The 21864-nt window shown below is 38.6% G+C and overlaps 1 protein-coding gene across 2 annotated transcripts in view; it reads left to right on the forward strand.

The window, feature by feature from the left end:
- Positions 1-21864, forward strand: part of DEPDC1B (DEP domain containing 1B) — a 93063-nt gene that overhangs the window by 64865 nt on the left and 6334 nt on the right. For both annotated transcript variants that reach the window (XM_027771817.1, XM_006148342.3), the window contains exons 8-9: positions 17435-17601; positions 20228-20404. In XM_027771817.1, the coding sequence (XP_027627618.1) occupies positions 17435-17601; positions 20228-20404 (344 nt within the window). The remainder of the gene's footprint in view (positions 1-17434; positions 17602-20227; positions 20405-21864) is intronic.

The raw sequence follows: 21864 nt of genomic DNA on the forward strand, positions 1-21864 counted from the left end.
ACAGATATGGAGCACACAAGGGCATGGGAGCAGGGTAGAAAGTTTTGAGAAACCGAGTGACTTACTTGTGGGTTGTATATATTATAATCTGAGAGCATACACTGTTGATTGATGGGCCAAAAAATCTGGGCTACATAAATACAATTGGTTTGAACTGTGTGTTTTAAAAAGTAAATTTAATTACATTGCCCAACTTTAAGAAATAGAGGTTCACAATAGAATTCATATTTCTAGCTTTTTTTAGAATTGCAATATCTGCTTGGCAGCCCTGGGCTTGAATTTTCGGTGGTGCAAGCTGCTGTTACTGCCGTTCTAGTGGAGGGTGTGCCTCCACTAGAAGGGGCAAGTGTTTCAGGCACGTAAGCTCCAATTTGCCACACTTCTGATACAATAGCAAACATTACATTTAGGGATGATTGAAAATCCTTTGCTTCTCACAAGTGAATTTGACTTCCTTCACTTATTTATTCCATTTGCCTAGTTCTTTTCTTTCTTTCTTTTTTTTCTTTTTTAAAGAGAGATTTTTACTATAGTACACACACACACTTGCCAGAGAGACACAGGGAGATAGAAAGTGAGAAATCACCCTCCAGGGGCGATAGCCACATTGCAGTTCCTTCTTCTCTCAGGATTTTTGGTACACACACACACATGCCCAGCATGAATTTTAAGCCGCCCAGTCTGGGATTCGAACCGTGATCAACTACATGGGAGTCCAGAGACGTAACCATTATGCCATCTGTTGGTCCCCTATTTGCCTATCTCTATAGGCCATTGAGCTTGCGATGCCTGATTTATTTATTCACAAATGGAAGACCGATATAAATCTTTGCTGTTTTCTTCTTCCTAAATGTTAGATCTAGATTGATACCCACCAGACTGTGCACTGATCACCTTACTCAGTGCAGTTGAGATCTCTTCCTGTGTTATTTTAACTGTTGTTAAGGCTGGATTTCTAATTCATGGGCTCTTTTGTCCTTTAGTGACCTTTAGGTGACCCTCTGGAACCATGTGCCATCACTGCCTTGTTACCTACCTCTCTGTCTTTATGTTCTTCACGTTAGCTCAGAGTACATTTCCCTTGGTGGTTTATAAGGGGGAAACAATACATATTTTTTAAGAGGGTTCTTAATTTGATGTGCTTGCACAGTCAAGGGCTCTTGCCCATGTTTGTCTGAAATTCTTGCTTCCTGCTCTTGGGGCCCAGGGCATAAGCCTGGAGCAGATGGACCAAGAAAGGATTTTCAATCATCCCTAAATGTAATGTTTGCTATTCTATCATGACTATTGGAATAAAGTAGAGTTAGGTACTCCTTAAAAGTAGAAATTTAGGTTTTCTCTCACTATACCAAGCAAACAAGCTATTTATTCATATACCAGTGATCACTAGAATCAGTGACAAAATATTGGGGAAAAAAGTTTAAGACAATTCTCATACTTTTTTTTTGAGAGGTTTTCGCTATAGGGGGCATGCACTCACCAGACAGAGACATAGAGACAGAAAGCGAGAAATCACCCCCAGGCGGGATGGTCATGCCGCAATCCCTTCTCCTCCATTCTCCTCTCGGGATCTTGGGCACGCACGCACATGCACCTAGCATGAGATCTAAGCCACTGGGTCCAGGACGTGAACCAAGGTCGACTACGTGGGAGTCCAGCGACATAGCCTTTATGCTAACTGCTGGTTCCCGCATTCTCATACATTTTAAAAACAAATTCTAACTGGAATAGAGAATTAAGTGTAAAAATGCAAATATAAAATACAGTTGATATTAATCTGGTGTTTGGGTTAATAAAGAACTTGCTAAACATAAAAGCAAAAGAAGTCATCATAATGCTATAGCAATTTGGTAGTCTTCATGCAGGAAAAGGCATCATTTTGTGTAGGGATTCACACACACACATGCACACACACATACACGTGCACCTGTTCTCTTTTTTACAGAATTAAAAACAATCATTATAGAGAATGCACGTATCTGTATGAAAGAGAGAAAAAGAGGGAGGAAGAAAGAGAGAGAGAGGAAAGAACTCTCAACTGGTCTTGTCATGCCACAGTGCTCTCCCTCCAACATTCCAGCTCCTCAGGACCCCAGGTGCCTACCTGAGCACCCAGTGTGTTTTAAGATCTACCTAGGATCTCGACTCTGGTCAGCCATTTGGGATTGAGCTTCTCTTGTGCATTGTGCTACTGCTATGCTACAGAACTGACCCCGAACTTTATTTACTTATTTAAAAAAATTTTATGCAACAGAGTTTTTAACAGGGTCTTGCCATATCAGTCCTCCTGTCCCAGTCTCTCAGTTAGCTAGGACCATGGGTGTGTGCACTGCTGCACCCAGCCTGTTTAGATTGGGCCAGGAGTCAAACCTTGGTCTTCTGCCCCCAGTTCTCAAGTGAGAGAAATGAAGAAGGGATTGCAGTGTGCAGTGTGACTATGCCTCATTGGAGGGTGCTTTCTCCCTACCTCTATCTCTGGTGAGTATATGTGCCCTCTAGTAATGAAAAAAAAAAAAGAAAAAAGAAAAAAAGTTCAGATATTTTTTTCTTTTTTATTATCTAACCCCTAAAAATGTAGAACATTATACATTTCCATCAATTTTTTACTTTATTTATTCCTATCATAATGAATGGTTGGGTATCCTTGAGTCTTAATTTATTCACTTATTCCACTTCTGCTAAATGATGAAGTGCTTCCCTGCTGAAAAACTCTCACAGATGGAGTATCTAAGTTCTTGGTTGGATTATTTATTATCTTTTCATTATTTTATTCTTATTTCACCAATGAAAATATCATTGCTCTTTGGTTTGTTGACTTGTTTGTATCCATTTTGACAAGTCACTCTGCCTTTCATGTCCCACTTTTCTCATGGATAAATGGCATTGATGACTATCATACTTAGAGATTTAAAAGCATATAAGTTGAAGCAATAGACAACACTTTCTTTCCTCCTAAATATATATTTTTTTGTCATTTTGAAAAATTAGTATAATTCACAAATGAAGATGGGATAGTTACATATCGATACCCAGTCATTTCTTTTTCTTAAATGATAGAAAGATTATTATATAAAACTATTTGTGATATACTTGTACAGTATTAATTAGGGCAAGCACTATATTATTCTGAAATGTAAGAAACAAGTTACTTCTGGAATTACAGAAGGGCCTTGCCACTTTCTCAAAAAAGGGAAGAAATAGTATTTTTATGATGAGAGTATAAAAATAATGAAAGGTGAAAAAATTTTTAAATTTGTTAATAAAGTGAAATTAATACAAAGAATAAAATAGTTACAATATTGAAACTCTTTAGTTAAAAAAATGAAGATAGAATGCCAATGTCCTTCAATGATTCTTTTTTATTTTTTATTTTTAGAGAGAGATCTTTGCTATAGGGTATGTGTGTGGGCTTGCTGGAGAGACAGAGAGGCAGAAAGTGAGAAGTCACCCCCCAGAGGGTATGGCCATTCTCCTCTTGAGATTTTGGGCACACATATACACGTACCCAGCATGAGTTTTAAGCTGTCAGATTTGGAACTTGAACCACCTTGACTACATAGGAGTCCAGTGATATAACTAAGCATTATACCATCTGCTGGTCCTACTTCAATGATTCTTAAACCAGAACAAAACAAAAAACACTCAAGAAGCTTTCCAAAAATCAGTTAATAATTTATGATTTTGAAGGGTCTGAGAGTACTTGATGTCTCTTGAGTTCAACTGTACACTTTCTTCTGTTAAAATACAGAAGCTAAGTGCTTGTAGGATTATTTTTTAACTGAGTTCTATATTATAGTTTTCCCAGTAAACTTTTATTGAAGAAAAACTAAGTTAGATAATGGTCAGTTATGGGAAAGAGGTTAGGAAACAGCATTGGAAAGCTCAGAATAAACTATTATTAAGAACCTAAGTTTCCTAACTTTTTTAATTGCCCAAGGATTCATGCACTCACCAGAGAGAGAAAGAGAAAGAATATTCCTCAATGGAACATAATCATGCCAGAGTCCCCTTTCCTCCATTTCTCCTACCATCAGGATTCGTGGCACACATGTGTTCATAACTGGTGTGTTTTTCAAGGTCCTGGAACTGCGATTCAAAACTGCAGTTGGCCATTTGAGAAATAGCTCCTTATTCACAGGGCTTCATCCCTGCACATTGGGGCCGCTATGAGAATCTAAGAATTCTTACTTGCATTTTGAAGAAAACAATGTGTAACACTCAAAGAGTAGAACTAAAAGTGAGCCCTGCTTTGACATTTGAATGGATTGAAAAATAATTAACATCCTTGAGATGTTAATTGAGTTGTCCAGAAAGAATTAACAAGTATTAGAGATACACACGACTTCAACACTTATCCCATGCATCTCTTTGCTCACATAACCTATTTCATGGATTACACATGTGTTAAAGCATTTCAGTTCTGTGTTTTCATCCACATGCTTCCTGAACTAAAAATTGATTTATCTGCCTGACAGCTGATTGTATTCCTGGATATTATACAAGAACCTCATCTTAAGCTCAGTAATCACTAAACCATTGTTTTTGAAGTTGTAAGTTGGTTCTGAAATCTATGTAGTAGAATAACATTGACATTAAGAAAGAAATAGAATAATGTGCAAAACATCAGAGTGCATTTTTTTGTAGCAAAGGTAGATATTTGCTTTTTTTATTTTTATTTTTTAGTTAGATACGTATATGCATACAGGGGGTCTTCTAAAATTTCATGGAAAGCCTATATTATGAAAAACTGTTCATGGAATTCAAAAAAATGTTTTGGGTTAAAATAAACTTGTAGGGCCAACAGGTGGTATGATGAATAAGGCACTAGACTCCCACTTGGCTGACTGTAGTTCGAGTGGAGTGCTTTCTTTTTCACTTTTTCATTTCTCTATCTCTCTCTCAAGCATACGTGCCCTATAGCAAACAAACAATAATAATAATAATATATAAAAAACTAATTCTTCTAACACATAAATAAATTTGTATTCAAATTCCATTTTCCATGAAGTTTTTTGAGTCCCCTGTATGTAATGTTGCAATATAAAATGTATTTATTGGGACCAGCAGTTAGCATAATGGCTATGTTGCTGGACTCCCACATAGTCGACTGCGGTTCACGTCCCGGACCTGGTGGCTTAAAACTCACGCTGTGCCCAAGATCCCGAGAGGAGAATGGAGGAGAAGGGATTGCGGTGTGACCATCCCCTCTGGGGGAGTGATTTCTCGCTTTCTGTCTCTCTGTCTCTCTCTATCTGTCTGGTGAGCGCACACGCCCTATCGCAAAAACCTCTCCAAAAAAAAAAAAAAGAGTTAAAAATCATATAGTATCTCAAATACTATCTGAAAATTTTACTGGATGGAATAAGGAAGGAACAGATTAGACTCTGTAGGTAAGATTACTTTAATAGTCTAAAATCAATCAGTATAAAAAATCTCTTATTATTTGCAGAAGTATCTGACAGTTTTCAACATTAATGATAAAAAATGTAAATTAGGAATAGGAGGAAATTTCTTGAGCCTTATCAAGGATACCTATGAGGAATTGTTGCTAGCATATTTCTTATATTTTTTTAAGAATTATTAATTTAATTTATTTATTCATTTATTTCAACTTAACCAGAGACAGACACATAGAAAGAGAGAGGGAAAGTGAGAAAGCAAGTTGCCAGGTTCAGGACTCAAAACTGCAGTTTGGCCATGTAAGAGTCTGGTTCCTCACACCATGCCACCTGCTGGCCCTAACTAATATTTTTCTTAATAGTGATTGACTAAATGTTTTCCTTTCACATCAGTAAAAGACAAAGTTCTCAACACTTCTATGCAACATTTTATTAGAAGTAAGTAGTGCTTTCAGCCTGAATAGGCATGGCAATGAATAAATGTTGTAAGATTGCAAAAAGAAGTAAAACTGTATTTGTTGATGTTGTAAGCATAATTAGAAAACCTAGAGAATCTATTCTCCTTGAAACATTTACTTGAATCAGTAAATTTATCAAGGAAGCAGGATAAAAGGCCAGTGTAACACCAATTAAAAACTAAGCAAAACAAGAAAACTATTTTCAATAACACCAAAAACTTGGAATATCTTAGGATGAATTATAAATTCTTAGAGATAAACAAGGTGTGTGTAAGACCCATTAATGAAAACAATGAAATATTTCTGAGAGAAACTAAAGATGATTTAAATAACCATAGAAACGTCTGTATTTATGGACTAAAAAATGCAATATTGATACAATTTTCAATCTTTTTAATTTGGAGATGCAAAAAATCTAGAATAGCCAAAACAGTTTGAAAATGAAGAAAAGATTAGAGACTATATAGTACTTGCTTTTAAGACTTAAAAAATATTACTATCAGGTGTGGTATTGTTATCTTATTGTGAAGTCTTGCTATGAAGTTTATTGGTATTTAGTGTGGTGTTTGCACAAGTATAGATATATACAATAGAAGAGAGAACCCAGAAATTGATTCACATAATCTGTAGCCAGGTGATTTTTAGCAAAGAATCCATGAGAAGAGGTAATCTTTCAAAAAGAGGTCTTGGAACAACTGGATTTCTCTATAGAAAAAAATGAACCTTTATACTTACCTCATACCATACTTAGACTTTATCTTGGAATGAATGATAGACTCAAATATAACATATAAACTAAAAACCTTCTAGAAGAGAATAGAGAAGGGGACTGGCAGGTGGTCGAGGGACTCCCACATGGCTGATTGCAGTTTGAGTCTCAGATCTGGTGGCTTGCTATCTTACCACCCACACCACCACCACCATTTGCACCCCTCTGTCTCTCTCTGGTGAGGGCATATGCCTTATAGCAAATTAAAATAATACTAAATAAAAAATAATTCTTAAAAAAAGAAAATAGAGAGAATTCTTACAATCTGAGGTTGACAAAGAATCTTAGCACAAAGAAAACAAAAAACATAAAAAATAAAAATCAATACATTTTATTGAATTTGACAATTTTTGCTCTTTGAAATATACCTGTAAGAAAATGAAAAAAACATTCCCATTGAATATCTGACAAAATACTTATAACCACAATACATTTCTAGAGGATAATAAAAAATAAATTTCAATATAAACAAATTTGAACAGACACTATGAAAGGAGACATATGAAATGCTAATAAGCATGTGAAAAGAAAGATGGTCATTATCTCAAATCACCTGGGAAATGCAAATTATGTTTTTGCCAGAGGGCACACCTGCTCACAGAGAGAGGGAGAGGATAAAGCACCCCAGTGGGGCACAGTCAAACCCTAATCCATTCTCCTCCATCCTGTTGGGATTCTGGGCATACATGCACACATGTGCGGTGTGTTTCTAAAGTTGCTGAGTCTGAGACAAAGTATGTGGTCAGCCATGTGGGATCTGGCTACCTTAAACACCAGGCCACTGAGCTGGCCTGGGGAAGGCAAATGTAAGCCACAGTGAGATATTACAATGTGTATACCAGAATGGCTAAAGTAAAAACAACTGACAGTACAGGTTTTGGTGAGAACATAGAGCTACTGCAGTCCTCACATGTTGCTGGTAGTACTGTAAAATGACACAACCACTTTGGAAAATGGATCCACAGTTTCTCATAAAGTTAAGCACATGTGCAATATAATTTTCCTAGATATTTATCCAAGAGAAGAGAACATGTATGTCCACACTGGGACTTTTACATGGGTGCTCATAGCAGCTTTATTCATAATACCATGTATTAGAAACAGCCTGCCTGTCCGTCAACAGGTGAATGGGTAAAGATCTTGTAGCATATCCACGCAATGAGATATTATCCAGCAGTAAAATTAAAACTGATATACCTAGGACCAGCAGATGGCGTAATGGTTACATTGCTCAGCTCCCATGTAGTCAACTGCTGTTTGAGCCCCAGACCGGGTGGCATGTGTGCATGTGTGCCCAGAATTCTGAGAGGACAATGAAGGAGAAGGGATTGTGCTGTGGCCATCCCCCCTGGGGGAGGAGGGTGATTGTTCTCTTTCTGTTTCTCTGTCTCTGTCTCTCTGGCAAGAGCACATATCCTTTAGCCAAAATCTCTGAAACAAAACGAAACAAAAGCCCCAGAAAACCGGTATACATAATAACATTGTAAATTAATTTCAGAAATAGGCCAAATGATAAAAGCCAATCAAGTGGGTTCTATTTATGTGAAAGTCTAGAAAGGGGTAATCTATAGAAACATAAAGTAAATCAACTGTTGCTTGGGACCTGCGGATCTGGAGAACTGGCTGAAAAGAGCACCAGCAGATTCTGTAAGGGTGATGTAAGTGTTTTATGTTTTGATGATCGTGTGGTTACATGTGGGCATATATCTATAAACTCACTACAATGTATGGCCTCATTTTTGTAATATGTTAAGTGTAGCTCAATGTTGAACAAAAAGTAACTCATGTTGTTTATGGACTTTGCATCCATTTTTGAGATTTTAAATCTAAGATGCTCATGACTCAGATATTTTACTCAAATGAATAATCATGGATGTACATGAATTAACTGTAAAGGTGACTTATAACTTTACTCTTACTCACAACTTTGAAAAGTCCAGCATTTTAGACTTGGATAAGTGAATAGCAGTACTCATATCCAATTGAAAGGGACTATATAATATTCCTTTGTAAATATAATAAAATCTAAATAAATTCTTATTTGTATATAGCTTGTTAGAAAAAAAATTTCAGTAGGGTTATAGAAATACAAAATTATAAAACAGAATATAGACAGACATAGAAACTAGAAAAGGAAGTATTTTTTGGTTGTTGTTAGAGATTTTTGCTATAGGTGCTCATACTTACCAGAGACAGAAAGTGAGAAATAACCCTCGGGGGGGATGGCCATGCCAAAATCCCTTCTCCTCCATTCTCCTCTCAGGATTTTGGGCTTGTACGCACATACACCCAGTGTGAGTTTTAAGCTGCAGGGTCTGGGACTTGAACCATGATTGCTTACGTGGGAGTCCAGTGATGTGACCATTATGCCATCTGCTGATCCAAAGAAAGTGTTTTAAACAAATCCCCAAAATATTGGGTCGTTGGGAAAGTGATGACTTTTTTTTTTTTTTTTTTCCTTGAAACATTTACTTGAATCAGTAAATTTATCAAGGAAGCAGGATAAAAGGCCAGTGTAACACCAATTAAAAACTAAGCAAAACAAGAAAACTATTTTCAATAACACCAAAAACTTGGAATATCTTAGGATGAATTATAAATTCTTAGAGATAAACAAGGTGTGTGTAAGACCCATTAATGAAAACAATGAAATATTTCTGAGAGAAACTAAAGATGATTTAAATAACCATAGAAACGTCTGTATTTATGGACTAAAAAATGCAATATTGATACAATTTTCAATCTTTTTAATTTGGAGATGCAAAAAATCTAGAATAGCCAAAACAGTTTGAAAATGAAGAAAAGATTAGAGACTATATAGTACTTGCTTTTAAGACTTAAAAAATATTACTATCAGGTGTGGTATTGTTATCTTATTGTGAAGTCTTGCTATGAAGTTTATTGGTATTTAGTGTGGTGTTTGCACAAGTATAGATATATACAATAGAAGAGAGAACCCAGAAATTGATTCACATAATCTGTAGCCAGGTGATTTTTAGCAAAGAATCCATGAGAAGAGGTAATCTTTCAAAAAGAGGTCTTGGAACAACTGGATTTCTCTATAGAAAAAAATGAACCTTTATACTTACCTCATACCATACTTAGACTTTATCTTGGAATGAATGATAGACTCAAATATAACATATAAACTAAAAACCTTCTAGAAGAGAATAGAGAAGGGGACTGGCAGGTGGTCGAGGGACTCCCACATGGCTGATTGCAGTTTGAGTCTCAGATCTGGTGGCTTGCTATCTTACCACCCACACCACCACCACCATTTGCACCCCTCTGTCTCTCTCTGGTGAGGGCATATGCCTTATAGCAAATTAAAATAATACTAAATAAAAAATAATTCTTAAAAAAAGAAAATAGAGAGAATTCTTACAATCTGAGGTTGACAAAGAATCTTAGCACAAAGAAAACAAAAAACATAAAAAATAAAAATCAATACATTTTATTGAATTTGACAATTTTTGCTCTTTGAAATATACCTGTAAGAAAATGAAAAAAACATTCCCATTGAATATCTGACAAAATACTTATAACCACAATACATTTCTAGAGGATAATAAAAAATAAATTTCAATATAAACAAATTTGAACAGACACTATGAAAGGAGACATATGAAATGCTAATAAGCATGTGAAAAGAAAGATGGTCATTATCTCAAATCACCTGGGAAATGCAAATTATGTTTTTGCCAGAGGGCACACCTGCTCACAGAGAGAGGGAGAGGATAAAGCACCCCTCAGTGGGGCACAGTCAAACCCTAATCCATTCTCCTCCATCCTGTTGGGATTCTGGGCATACATGCACACATGTGCGGTGTGTTTCTAAAGTTGCTGAGTCTGAGACAAAGTATGTGGTCAGCCATGTGGGATCTGGCTACCTTAAACACCAGGCCACTGAGCTGGCCTGGGGAAGGCAAATGTAAGCCACAGTGAGATATTACAATGTGTATACCAGAATGGCTAAAGTAAAAACAACTGACAGTACAGGTTTTGGTGAGAACATAGAGCTACTGCAGTCCTCACATGTTGCTGGTAGTACTGTAAAATGACACAACCACTTTGGAAAATGGATCCACAGTTTCTCATAAAGTTAAGCACATGTGCAATATAATTTTCCTAGATATTTATCCAAGAGAAGAGAACATGTATGTCCACACTGGGACTTTTACATGGGTGCTCATAGCAGCTTTATTCATAATACCATGTATTAGAAACAGCCTGCCTGTCCGTCAACAGGTGAATGGGTAAAGATCTTGTAGCATATCCACGCAATGAGATATTATCCAGCAGTAAAATTAAAACTGATATACCTAGGACCAGCAGATGGCGTAATGGTTACATTGCTCAGCTCCCATGTAGTCAACTGCTGTTTGAGCCCCAGACCGGGTGGCATGTGTGCATGTGTGCCCAGAATTCTGAGAGGACAATGAAGGAGAAGGGATTGTGCTGTGGCCATCCCCCCTGGGGGAGGAGGGTGATTGTTCTCTTTCTGTTTCTCTGTCTCTGTCTCTCTGGCAAGAGCACATATCCTTTAGCCAAAATCTCTGAAACAAAACGAAACAAAAGCCCCAGAAAACCGGTATACATAATAACATTGTAAATTAATTTCAGAAATAGGCCAAATGATAAAAGCCAATCAAGTGGGTTCTATTTATGTGAAAGTCTAGAAAGGGGTAATCTATAGAAACATAAAGTAAATCAACTGTTGCTTGGGACCTGCGGATCTGGAGAACTGGCTGAAAAGAGCACCAGCAGATTCTGTAAGGGTGATGTAAGTGTTTTATGTTTTGATGATCGTGTGGTTACATGTGGGCATATATCTATAAACTCACTACAATGTATGGCCTCATTTTTGTAATATGTTAAGTGTAGCTCAATGTTGAACAAAAAGTAACTCATGTTGTTTATGGACTTTGCATCCATTTTTGAGATTTTAAATCTAAGATGCTCATGACTCAGATATTTTACTCAAATGAATAATCATGGATGTACATGAATTAACTGTAAAGGTGACTTATAACTTTACTCTTACTCACAACTTTGAAAAGTCCAGCATTTTAGACTTGGATAAGTGAATAGCAGTACTCATATCCAATTGAAAGGGACTATATAATATTCCTTTGTAAATATAATAAAATCTAAATAAATTCTTATTTGTATATAGCTTGTTAGAAAAAAAATTTCAGTAGGGTTATAGAAATACAAAATTATAAAACAGAATATAGACAGACATAGAAACTAGAAAAGGAAGTATTTTTTGGTTGTTGTTAGAGATTTTTGCTATAGGTGCTCATACTTACCAGAGACAGAAAGTGAGAAATAACCCTCGGTGGGGCTGGCTCCCTTCTCCTCCATTCTCCTCTCAGGATTTTGGGCTTGTACGCACATACACCCAGTGTGAGTTTTAAGCTGCAGGGTCTGGGACTTGAACCATGATTGCTTACGTGGGAGTCCAGTGATGTGACCATTATGCCATCTGCTGATCCAAAGAAAGTGTTTTAAACAAATCCCCAAAATATTGGGTCGTTGGGAACTCAAGGGTTGTTTTTTTTTTTTTTTTTTTTTTTTGCTAGAGGCCATGTATACTTGCCATAGAGACAGAGACAGTGATAGAAAGCGAGAAATCAATCCCTCCAACCCCAAGTAGGGGGGTGGCCACACCACAATCCCTCTCCTCCATTCTCATTTGGGGATCTTGGGCATGCATGTACATATATCTGTCATGAGTTTCAAGCCTCTGGGCCTGGGACTTGAACTGTGGTCAACCATCTGGGAGTCCAGCACCTTAATCACTGTGCCACCTGCTGGTCCTGATTTTTCTATACAAAAATGCATCATGATGTTTCCAATGACCCAATAATATAAAAATTAAGTTATTAAAAAGTGAGCCATTTATTCACTGTCTAGGAGTATATCCATTCTAAAGTCTGAATGATGAAATCAAGACTCAGATAGGGAGACTGAAGTACAGACTGCTGCTTTTGGAGCAGTGCTCAGTGCTCAGAAGCAATACCTTGTCCTGATAGAATGAAAAAAAAAAAAACCCAAAAAACAAAAAAAACAGAGCTCAGACTTCTGTTGCCCCTTCACATGAGTTAAAAAGAAAGGAAAGAAAAGTTTATAAAAATGTAAATCTTCCTAATCTCCTGGATCACAGAGGTATAGCAGAGAATAGCTCCCTAAAAACTGAAAATGCATCATAGCTGCAGTTTGTGAGTAGGTATCACTGGTACAAAGAATTCAGTAGATTAAAATCATCAATAAGTAATCTCTGCTGGCCATACAGGGATACTTAAAACCTCATAGAGATTGGGCTTAGTAGCTTAGCTTTGAATGGAGCCAGATCCCACATGGCCAGCCACGTTTTGAATCAGGCTCTGGTGGCTTGAAAAACGTGTGACATGGATCACATGCATGTGGTCTTATGCCCCAAATCCTTACAGGATGGAGGATTGGAAGAAAAAGGATTACCATGTGACCATGCCTCACTGGGGAATTCTCTCTCTTACCCTCTCTCTCTAGTGAGTACATGCCATCCTCTGGCAATTAAAAAAAATTCATAACTCCAGTGAATGGAAAATCGGTAATCTTACATTTGTACCGTATACATAAATACACAACAGTCCTTTTTCATGGACTGTCTTAGTTCATCTTGTTTTTTTTTTTTTTTTTCTTTTTCTTTTTTTGGAGCGGTTTTTGCTATAGGGCGCATGAGCTTGCCAGACAGACAGAGAGAGAAAGAGAGACAGAAAGCGAGAAATCACCCCCCACGGGGGATGGTCATGCCGCAATCCCTTCTCCTCCATTCTCCTCTCGGGATCTTGGGCACGCATGCACACGCGCCCAGCGTGAGTTTTAAGCCACCGGGTCCGGGACACGAACCACAGTCGACTACATGGGAGTCCAGCGACATAACCATTATGCTAACTGCTGGTCCCCATCTTGTTTTGAGGAAGTAGTTGTTGAATGACTTCTGTGTGAGTATGACATCGTATTAAGATGTAATATGCAGATATGCTTTCAGAGGAAAGCAAGTTCCTCTTACAGATCTTACATTTTAACCTTCCTAGAGCAGATCACTATCAGTCACTAGCTGTGACTTCTCTGTGCTTCCCTGATAGCCTCTTGAACAAATCTCTATCATTTTCTTTTACATTGCTGTATTTAATTTTATTGTTTTAGGTTTTTGCCATAATGTCTGTGTGCTTACTGGAGAGAGATAGACAGAAAGTGAGAGATCATCCCCCCGCCCCAGGAGGGATGGCCATGCTGAAATCCTGTCTCCTCCATTCTCTTGGAATTTTGAGTACAGATGTACACGTGCCCAGTATGTTTTCAAGCTACCAGGTCTGGGACTCAGACTGTACACTTGGCCATATGAGATCCAGTGCCTTAACTTCCACACCACCTGCTGACCCCACATATGTCTTTTAGTCTCTGACTGTATTTGTAATTTTTCTCTGTCACTGATTTCTAGGAATTTGATTATAATAGTGTACTCTTAGTGGGTTGCTTTGTGTTTATTATGCTATGATTTATTGGATTTCTTCGATTTGTATTCTTCTAGTGTTAATGAAATTTGAATAATATTCTATTATTGCTGTAATATTTGAAATATTATAGAATATTACTATTATTATTATAGAATAATATTATTATCCTCTTGGGATCTTGGGTACGCATGCACACACGCCTGGCATGAGTTTAAGCCACTGGGTCCAGGACTTGAACCATGGTTGACTACATGGGAGTCCAGTGACATAGCCATTACTCCAACTGTTGGTCCCACTATTACTATTTTTTATTTGCTACAGGGCACATATACCCACCAGAGAGAGAGAAAGAGAAAGAGAAAGAGAAAGAGAAAGAGAGAGCAAAAAAGTAAGCTGCGAAGTCTGAGACTTAAACTGCAGTTGGCCATATGGAAGCCTAGCACCTTAACTACCACTCCACCTGCTGGCCCCTTCATTTAATTTTTATAAAGTCTGAAAACTTGGTTTACTACAAATTTGGCTTTTTCCATGCCAGTAACTGAAAGTTTAGAATGTGGTAATAAAATATGCTAGATGAGATTTTTACATATTTGCTTAGTAGTATTCTAACTTATAAATAAAAAAGTGGCTGATTATTTTACAAACTTGATGCAATACTAATTTTTTTACATGTTCTCTTTCAAATTTTTATAAAGCTTTTGTAGTCAGTATCCTTATAATTTATCATTGCAATATTTTTCTTAAATATTATACAGCAGCTAGATACTATTTTTATAACTTCAGAAATGACCACTTTGTATAGATAGCCCTGTGTAAGATTCTGTTGAAGACGAGAAATCAGAATGTTTATTTATATGTCTTGCATTCTAGGAAATTTTACTTGCCAAAAAAAATGCATTATGCTTTCGACTAGCTTGTAGTCTCATTCACACAGCAATGTACATACATGAAATGTAGTAAGATAAGGTGAAATGTGAGTCCCTCCAAAGGTGTGATAATTTGGAAAAAGAAGGGCTGTATGGACTTGCACGATAGAAGGCTTTGTGGAGAAACAGAACTAGAATTTAGCTAGTTATTACCAGTTCCAACTATCGTAGCCTCGTCCAGACCACCATCTTGCCTTCCATCCTCTCTTTTCCCTTATAATCTATTTGCTTTATGGTGGCCAGAGTAAAAATAAATTCAGATCAAGTGGCTCCCTGTTCAGAACCTTGTGGTGACTTTTCAGGTCACAGTAGTACTAAAACTCGAAGGCCTTCGCAATAGCTAACAAGGTTCTGCATGCTCCGGCTCCCGGCTCCCTCTCTAACCTCGTTTCTGACTTGTCTTTTTCTTGTACACTCTTCTCTCTTCACACTGGCATTATTGCTGTTCATCAAACACTCCAAGCATACTTTCATGTCAAAATCTTTGTAAATGCTCTTTCTCCACCTTGAAAGTTTGTCTCTCCTCTATTTCCCTGGCTTTCTCTTATCTCCTTTAGATCTCAGTTCAAATACTATTTTTTGGAGAGAGGTTTTTTTCTGCAATGCTGGAAGTGTTTTTACAAGGACATCTCTCACCCCTGAACTCCTTTCCTGCTTCTTTTCCCTCCGTAATATCTTTCCATTTAACATTATAGTTCTGTATCTCTGTGTTTATTACCTACTGGAAAGTAAGCTCCGTGGGATTAGACAGGAGTTTTATTCTTTACTGTATGTTCACTCTTAAAATAGCTCCTGAAATATGGACAGGGTTTAATAAGTATTTGTTGGATACATGAAAGAATGAATTGGGGGCCAGCTGGTGGCATGGTGGTTTAGGCGGCTGGATCCCACATGGCTGACTGCACAGTTCAAATCATGGACCTGGCGGCTGGAAAACAGGCCAGGAGTGTGCACATGTGTGCCCAGAATGCTGAGGGGAGAAAAAGGAAGAGGGATTGTGGCACTGCCATCAGCACCCCACCTGGGGGGCGTTTTCTCACTCTCTTTCTCTTTGTCTCTTTGGTCAGTACACACAGCCTATAGCAGTAATTTTTTAAAAGAATGAATTAAAGTGTGGAAGTACGGTCACAAACCCTCTTCCTTTCCATGGATGCGATTACGTACAATTGAAGGCAGGTCTGCAAAGATGACACTGATGCCAGTCAGCAGCAGCAATTCCTCAGTATATCTAGGATTAGAACTCGGTGTATAAAAGTTTTCCCCTACCTCCTTTTCCTTCCCACGCACCATCTATTGCCTTTGGGTTCAACCTCAAGCCGCCTAGTCTGGCCTCCTAAGGCCTCAGTCCCTCTTCAAGGCCAATGAGGACCTCATCTCTGCTGACCTTTCTAGCTTCAAAGTTAGCCCTTGCCCTCATAGCTTATCCTGCAGGCATATTGGGTGACTGACAATTCTCTAATATGTGCCTTGCATTATTTCTCATATTTTGTCAATTATTTGTTTATGGGGTCCTCCTTCTCACAGTACAGAAGCTTTTCAAAGGTGAGGGCCTGGCTTACCTTTGTATTTCTCGGACTCAGTACAGTTTTTGGCATGTTGTAGATGGCATGTTGTTAATGTAAAAGATGGTTTTTGTCTACAAGTTAAAGACTAAAGGGAACTCGAAGAGCCTGGATGTAGAATAAGCAAATTGGTGGACGCAGTTTCACCTCCTCAGAGGGCTGGGGTATGAAACGTGTCCAGGGTTGAATATGGTGGAAAAGAACACCTTATTAGAATACTCTACTTTTTAGCAAAATCAACCCGAGGTGAGGAAGGAGGGCATATGACACCTAACATAACCTAAATAGAGGGGTTAGAGCCATTCACCCGAAGGCTGACGATGGCAGCACTAGTCTGTGACCATCCTGCAGGACGATGACCCTGCTGATCAAATAAGACCTAGAGGAAGTCAGGATAGTGACTCATCTTGCTCATGCCAGTTTGAACCTATAACTGTGTGAGTGTTGAGGGTTAAATTAGTGTGAGCCTGACTGCTCTGGCCAGTGGGAAAGAATGCTATGAAAATTTAGTTCTCTATAGTGTGTAGATAGGAAATGGCTGTATGTGGTTCTATATATTTGTTATCCCTGGTTGATGGCTTACATCACGTCATTGGAAAAGTCATGACATATTTTTCTACACAAGAATGTGTCATGACTTTTTTGGTGACCCAGTATTTTCTATTCTGTATGAGTGACAGTGAGTCTCTATTGAATTGGCCCAGTGTAGGTGAACTTGTACAAATATTTTACGTAATTTTAGTAGTATGTATTTTGTAAATGTGAACATAAAGTCAAGCAGGCTACAGGTTTTAAAAGGCTTTTTTCTAAATCAGGCTTGTTACAGAAAGAGAAAATGGCAATTGAAGCATTTCAGATTTGCTGCCTCCTCCTGCCTCCTGAAAACAGGAGAAAGTTACAGCTGTTGATGAGGATGATGGCAAGAATCTGCTTGAACAAAGAGATGCCACCACTGTGCGATGGCTTCGGCACCCGAACACTGGTAGGTTGGTTTTTACTTTTTTTTTTTTTTGAGAGGTTTTTACTATAGGGTGTGTGTGCTTGCCAGAAAGAGACAGAAAGCAAGAAATCACTCCCTGGGGGGATGGCCACGCTGTAATCCCTTCTCCTCCATTCTCCTCCTGGGATCCTGGGCATGAACGCACACACTCTAACCATGGCTGGCCATGTGGGAATCCAGTGCCCTTATCCACCGTGCCACCTGCTGGCCCTGGTTTCAGTTTCTTAAACAACAAAATGAAAAGCAAAGAGCAAGTAGGGCAGACTCCAAGTGTACACTTGCTTTAACACTTTTTGGAAAATATTTTAAATTTATTTTTAGTAACTATTGTGTATATTACAATTTGATATTTTGAACTATATGTACATTAGAGAGAGAGTCAGTCAAGCTAATTAGCGTTCATCACCTCGACAGCTTATTGTTGCTCAGTGGTATGAATGTTTAAAATCTGTTCTTTTGGCCCTTGGGGATGTGCAGTACTTTTGTGAACCATAGATCTCTAAACCTTGTTCCTCCTGTCTCACCACAACTCTGAACCCTTTAACCAGCATTTCTCCTTTCCACATCCTTCCCCAGTTCCCCACCTGTTCTATTCTGCTTCTATCGGTCCGAAATTTTTTATTTATCTTTTTGTTTTTTAAAACTTTTGCCCAGAGAGTGTGTGTGCCCACTGGGGGGGGGGGGAGGGAGGTGGAGGAGAGAACAAGAACGTGTCCCCCATGGAGCATGGGTACACCACCCTTTCTTTTCCTCCATTTCTCCGTTTTGGGATTTTGGGCATGCATGCATTTGTGCCTGATGTGTGTTTTTCAAGTCAGTGGGTCAGGGACTTGAACCATGAGGATAGTCTCTTGGGAGCCAGCCACCTTAATCACTATGCCGTGTGCTGGCTTTAGTATGTGTTTTTAAAGAAAGTTTCTGTTTAGAATTTACCTACTAGCAAAATCTCTTTATATTCTTAAAAAAAAAGGCTTGGAGCAAAATTGGTGTTTCAGGGGAATACGTGTCCTTGCCATATACCGGTAAACCACTGTGCTCCCTGAGGACCCACAGGCCCAGTTGGAAGTATGGAGGGAGATTGGAGTGAAACTCAGTGCCCACATAGTGATCCCTGACCTCTTTTTAGAGTGGACAGATGGTAGAAGGGTTCATGGTTGATGGACTTTTAGAAAAGCTGAAGAAAAATTTACATACATTGCTCATAAGAATGTATATGCAGGATTTTGCATACAAGGTAAAGGCAGTCACAGATTCCCTGGAGTCCGTGGTCTCCAGGCAAAATAACGTCTGCTCATGTATCTCTTTGCCTACGTAAATGTGAGCAGAGATTTGCAGTGTGTTGTTGAAATGTAGTGAGCAGAATTACATCATTTCATGCTTACAAGGTTTGAAGTAAGATTGTTAGCAATAAAATGAACAGGAAGGGAGGGAGAATAATATTAAGAATGGAGTAATTGGGCAGGTCCCATGGCCTGGAAGTTGAAGGAATTGGATCTCACATGACTGACTACCTGGTGGGAATCTCAGCCTCAGCAGCTTGAAAACACACATGTGTGTGCGTGCCCCCAATCCCAATAGAGTGGAGAAATGGAGGAGAGGATAGTGGTATGACTCTCCCTGTTGGCAAGGGCTTTCTCCCTCCCATTCTCTCCAAGAACACACAAACCGTCTGGCAGGAAAAAAAAAAAAAAAGTTGAGTAATTACTTATTAATCTAAGGAGATTTATATTACATTACATTACATATTTTTTTTATTTCTGCTTATCATGAAGAGTCTTATTACTTAATGTACTTCTTATAAAGTCCCATCTTAAATCTCTCTTATTTTTTTTCAATTTGCCAGAGGGTGTGTGTGGGCATCGGAAAAGTAGGGGGGACAAGGAAGCATCGTCCATGGAGCAAGGGCATGCCACAGCCTTTTCTCCTCCCTCCTTTCAGGATTTTGGACACACACATGTACCCGGGATATTTCACAGGCCTCCGGATCTGGGGCTTGAACTGTGCAGTCAGTCATATGGGATCCAGCACCTTAAGCACCAGGCCAGCTGGCCTATAAAGTCCCTTCTTTGCTCAAAGGAGTTGTTAAATGTATATCCAAAATCCCAGAGAAAATAAGTTAACTAGGAAAAGATGAAATGATCTAAATATACCAACTGTGTCAGCAAATTTAACAACAACAAATACTAATAATGAAATTAGTATATTTGACTAACTGGCTATTTAAAAAAAACTTTGAACTTATTGGCTATTAAAAAAAAAAAACCTTTGTAACTTTTAACTTTTTTACATCGGCCAAGTCACGGTGATGATAATTTTCAGAAATTTGTTTATATCTATAAGTTTATATACATTTTTATATATAAAGATTTAAAAAATTACTCAGCCTGTCTGCTAAGCCTCTTCAAGGGGAGATACACATTTTGTTCATGCTGGCAAATGAGCCCATTAGCCACTTGCGATGGCCAGGTGCCTGGTAACATGTCCACACTGCACCTTGGGCTGTTTCTCACCAACTGTTCACATTTGCTTTTTGCAAACTGGATTGCGCTCATTCAGAGTAGGGAAAAACTCATCTCTGTTTATATCCTCCCCCACCTTCTTTTTTTAGATGGTTCAGACATTTTCCCGTTGCATCTTGTGTTCCAAAGATGAAGTGGACTTGGATGAGTTATTGGCTGCTCGCTTGGTGACATTTCTGATGGACAATTACCAGGAGATTCTGAAAGTCCCTTTGGCCCTGCAGACCTCTATAGAGGAGCGTGTAGCTCATCTACGAAGAGTTCAGGTAAAGAATGAACATTATTGTTCTATAAAATCTGCAACTGAAAATCACGTAAGTGTGCTGGCTTCTGGGACATTTTGTTATGAGGATTAAGCAAATTACTATGTAAAAATTGTTTTAAACAGGTGTTGGCACATAGTAAGCATGATAGGTGCTTGCCATTGTCATTGGACATTTCTGGAATGTACACTTGGTTTTGTCATATCAATTAGTGCTTCCTATTTTTTGTCATGCATGTGTGCGGTGTTTTAGACAGTCTCCCTGTGTTGTAATCATCCTGGGCCAGTTTCCCAAGTAGCTGACCTTACAGGCATCACACCACATCCGGTGTTTAGGATGCTGGGATCACACTGGGCCTCCCGTGCGTACCTAGCCTGCTGAGCAGCAGTGTCTGGTGCACGCTGCCTTGGTTGGCCCAATGCTGCATAGTTTCGATTACAAATTCCTTGAATGAGTTTGTTCAGAATCTCCGTGTTCTTACTGTCAGAAATGATTTATATGTGATAAGTGTCTTGATTCACAGCATCTCTGTGACCTAGATGCTTTTAATATTCCCACTTTTGCATGAGGAAGCTGAGTCATGGAGAATTTAAGTAACCTTTTCAGGGTTACAGAGCCAGGCAGGATTCAAACCACTGTAATCAGCCACCATAGTCAGTGCTCCAAACCATCGTACCATACTTCCTGCTAGAAAAGGTGTGTGATAAAACACTGGCATTAGAGCCATCAAACACTGGCCAAACTCCGGGCTCTACTCTTCTTCATTGTGTGTTTCTGGGCAAGTCCTTTAACTTTTTTGTTTCCATTCCTCAAGTGTTAAAATGGACCATTGTTACTCTATACAAAGCATTGTGGAGATTCAAATGCTATACTGTAAAGCCCTGATGTGAATTTTTATCCTATAGCAGGTACCCTTTAAAAGGTAGCTATTGTTAGTGTTGTTCTGGTTACAGTACAGTGATGCAAAAGACATGTAATATACTGGTATTACGTGGGCCTTGAGGTGGGGTTTGTATGCTAGCCTGTGGGAGCAGAAAGTTTTGGTAAAGACAGGCAGAAGTTCTGCCTGGCTCCTCTGACTAATCAAACCTCTTTTTCTTAAATACATTTTGAGGCTCTACATTAAGGATCAGTGAACTGCTGCATCTTAAGGTATTTTGAAAATAATTAACTATTCAGTTGTTTCCAGTGTGCAATTTAAAAATTAAAGTAAACAATGTTTTTCTATTGAGTCATCAGAAAAGTCATGATATGGGACCAGCAGTTAGCATAATGGCTATGTTGCTGTACTCCCACGTAGTCGACCGCGGTTCGTGTCCCAGACCCGGTGGCTTAAAACTCATGCCGGGCGCATGTGCGAGCATGCCCAAGATCCTGAGAGGAGAATGGAGAAGGGATTGCCGCGTGACCATCCCCTCTGGGGGGGGGGTTTCTCGCTTTCTCGCTTTCTGTCTCTCTGTCTC

This window comes from Tupaia chinensis, unplaced genomic scaffold (assembly GCF_000334495.1).
Source record: "Tupaia chinensis unplaced genomic scaffold, TupChi_1.0 Scaffold000232_3, whole genome shotgun sequence".
In the NCBI taxonomy this organism is placed as follows: domain Eukaryota; kingdom Metazoa; phylum Chordata; class Mammalia; order Scandentia; family Tupaiidae; genus Tupaia; species Tupaia belangeri.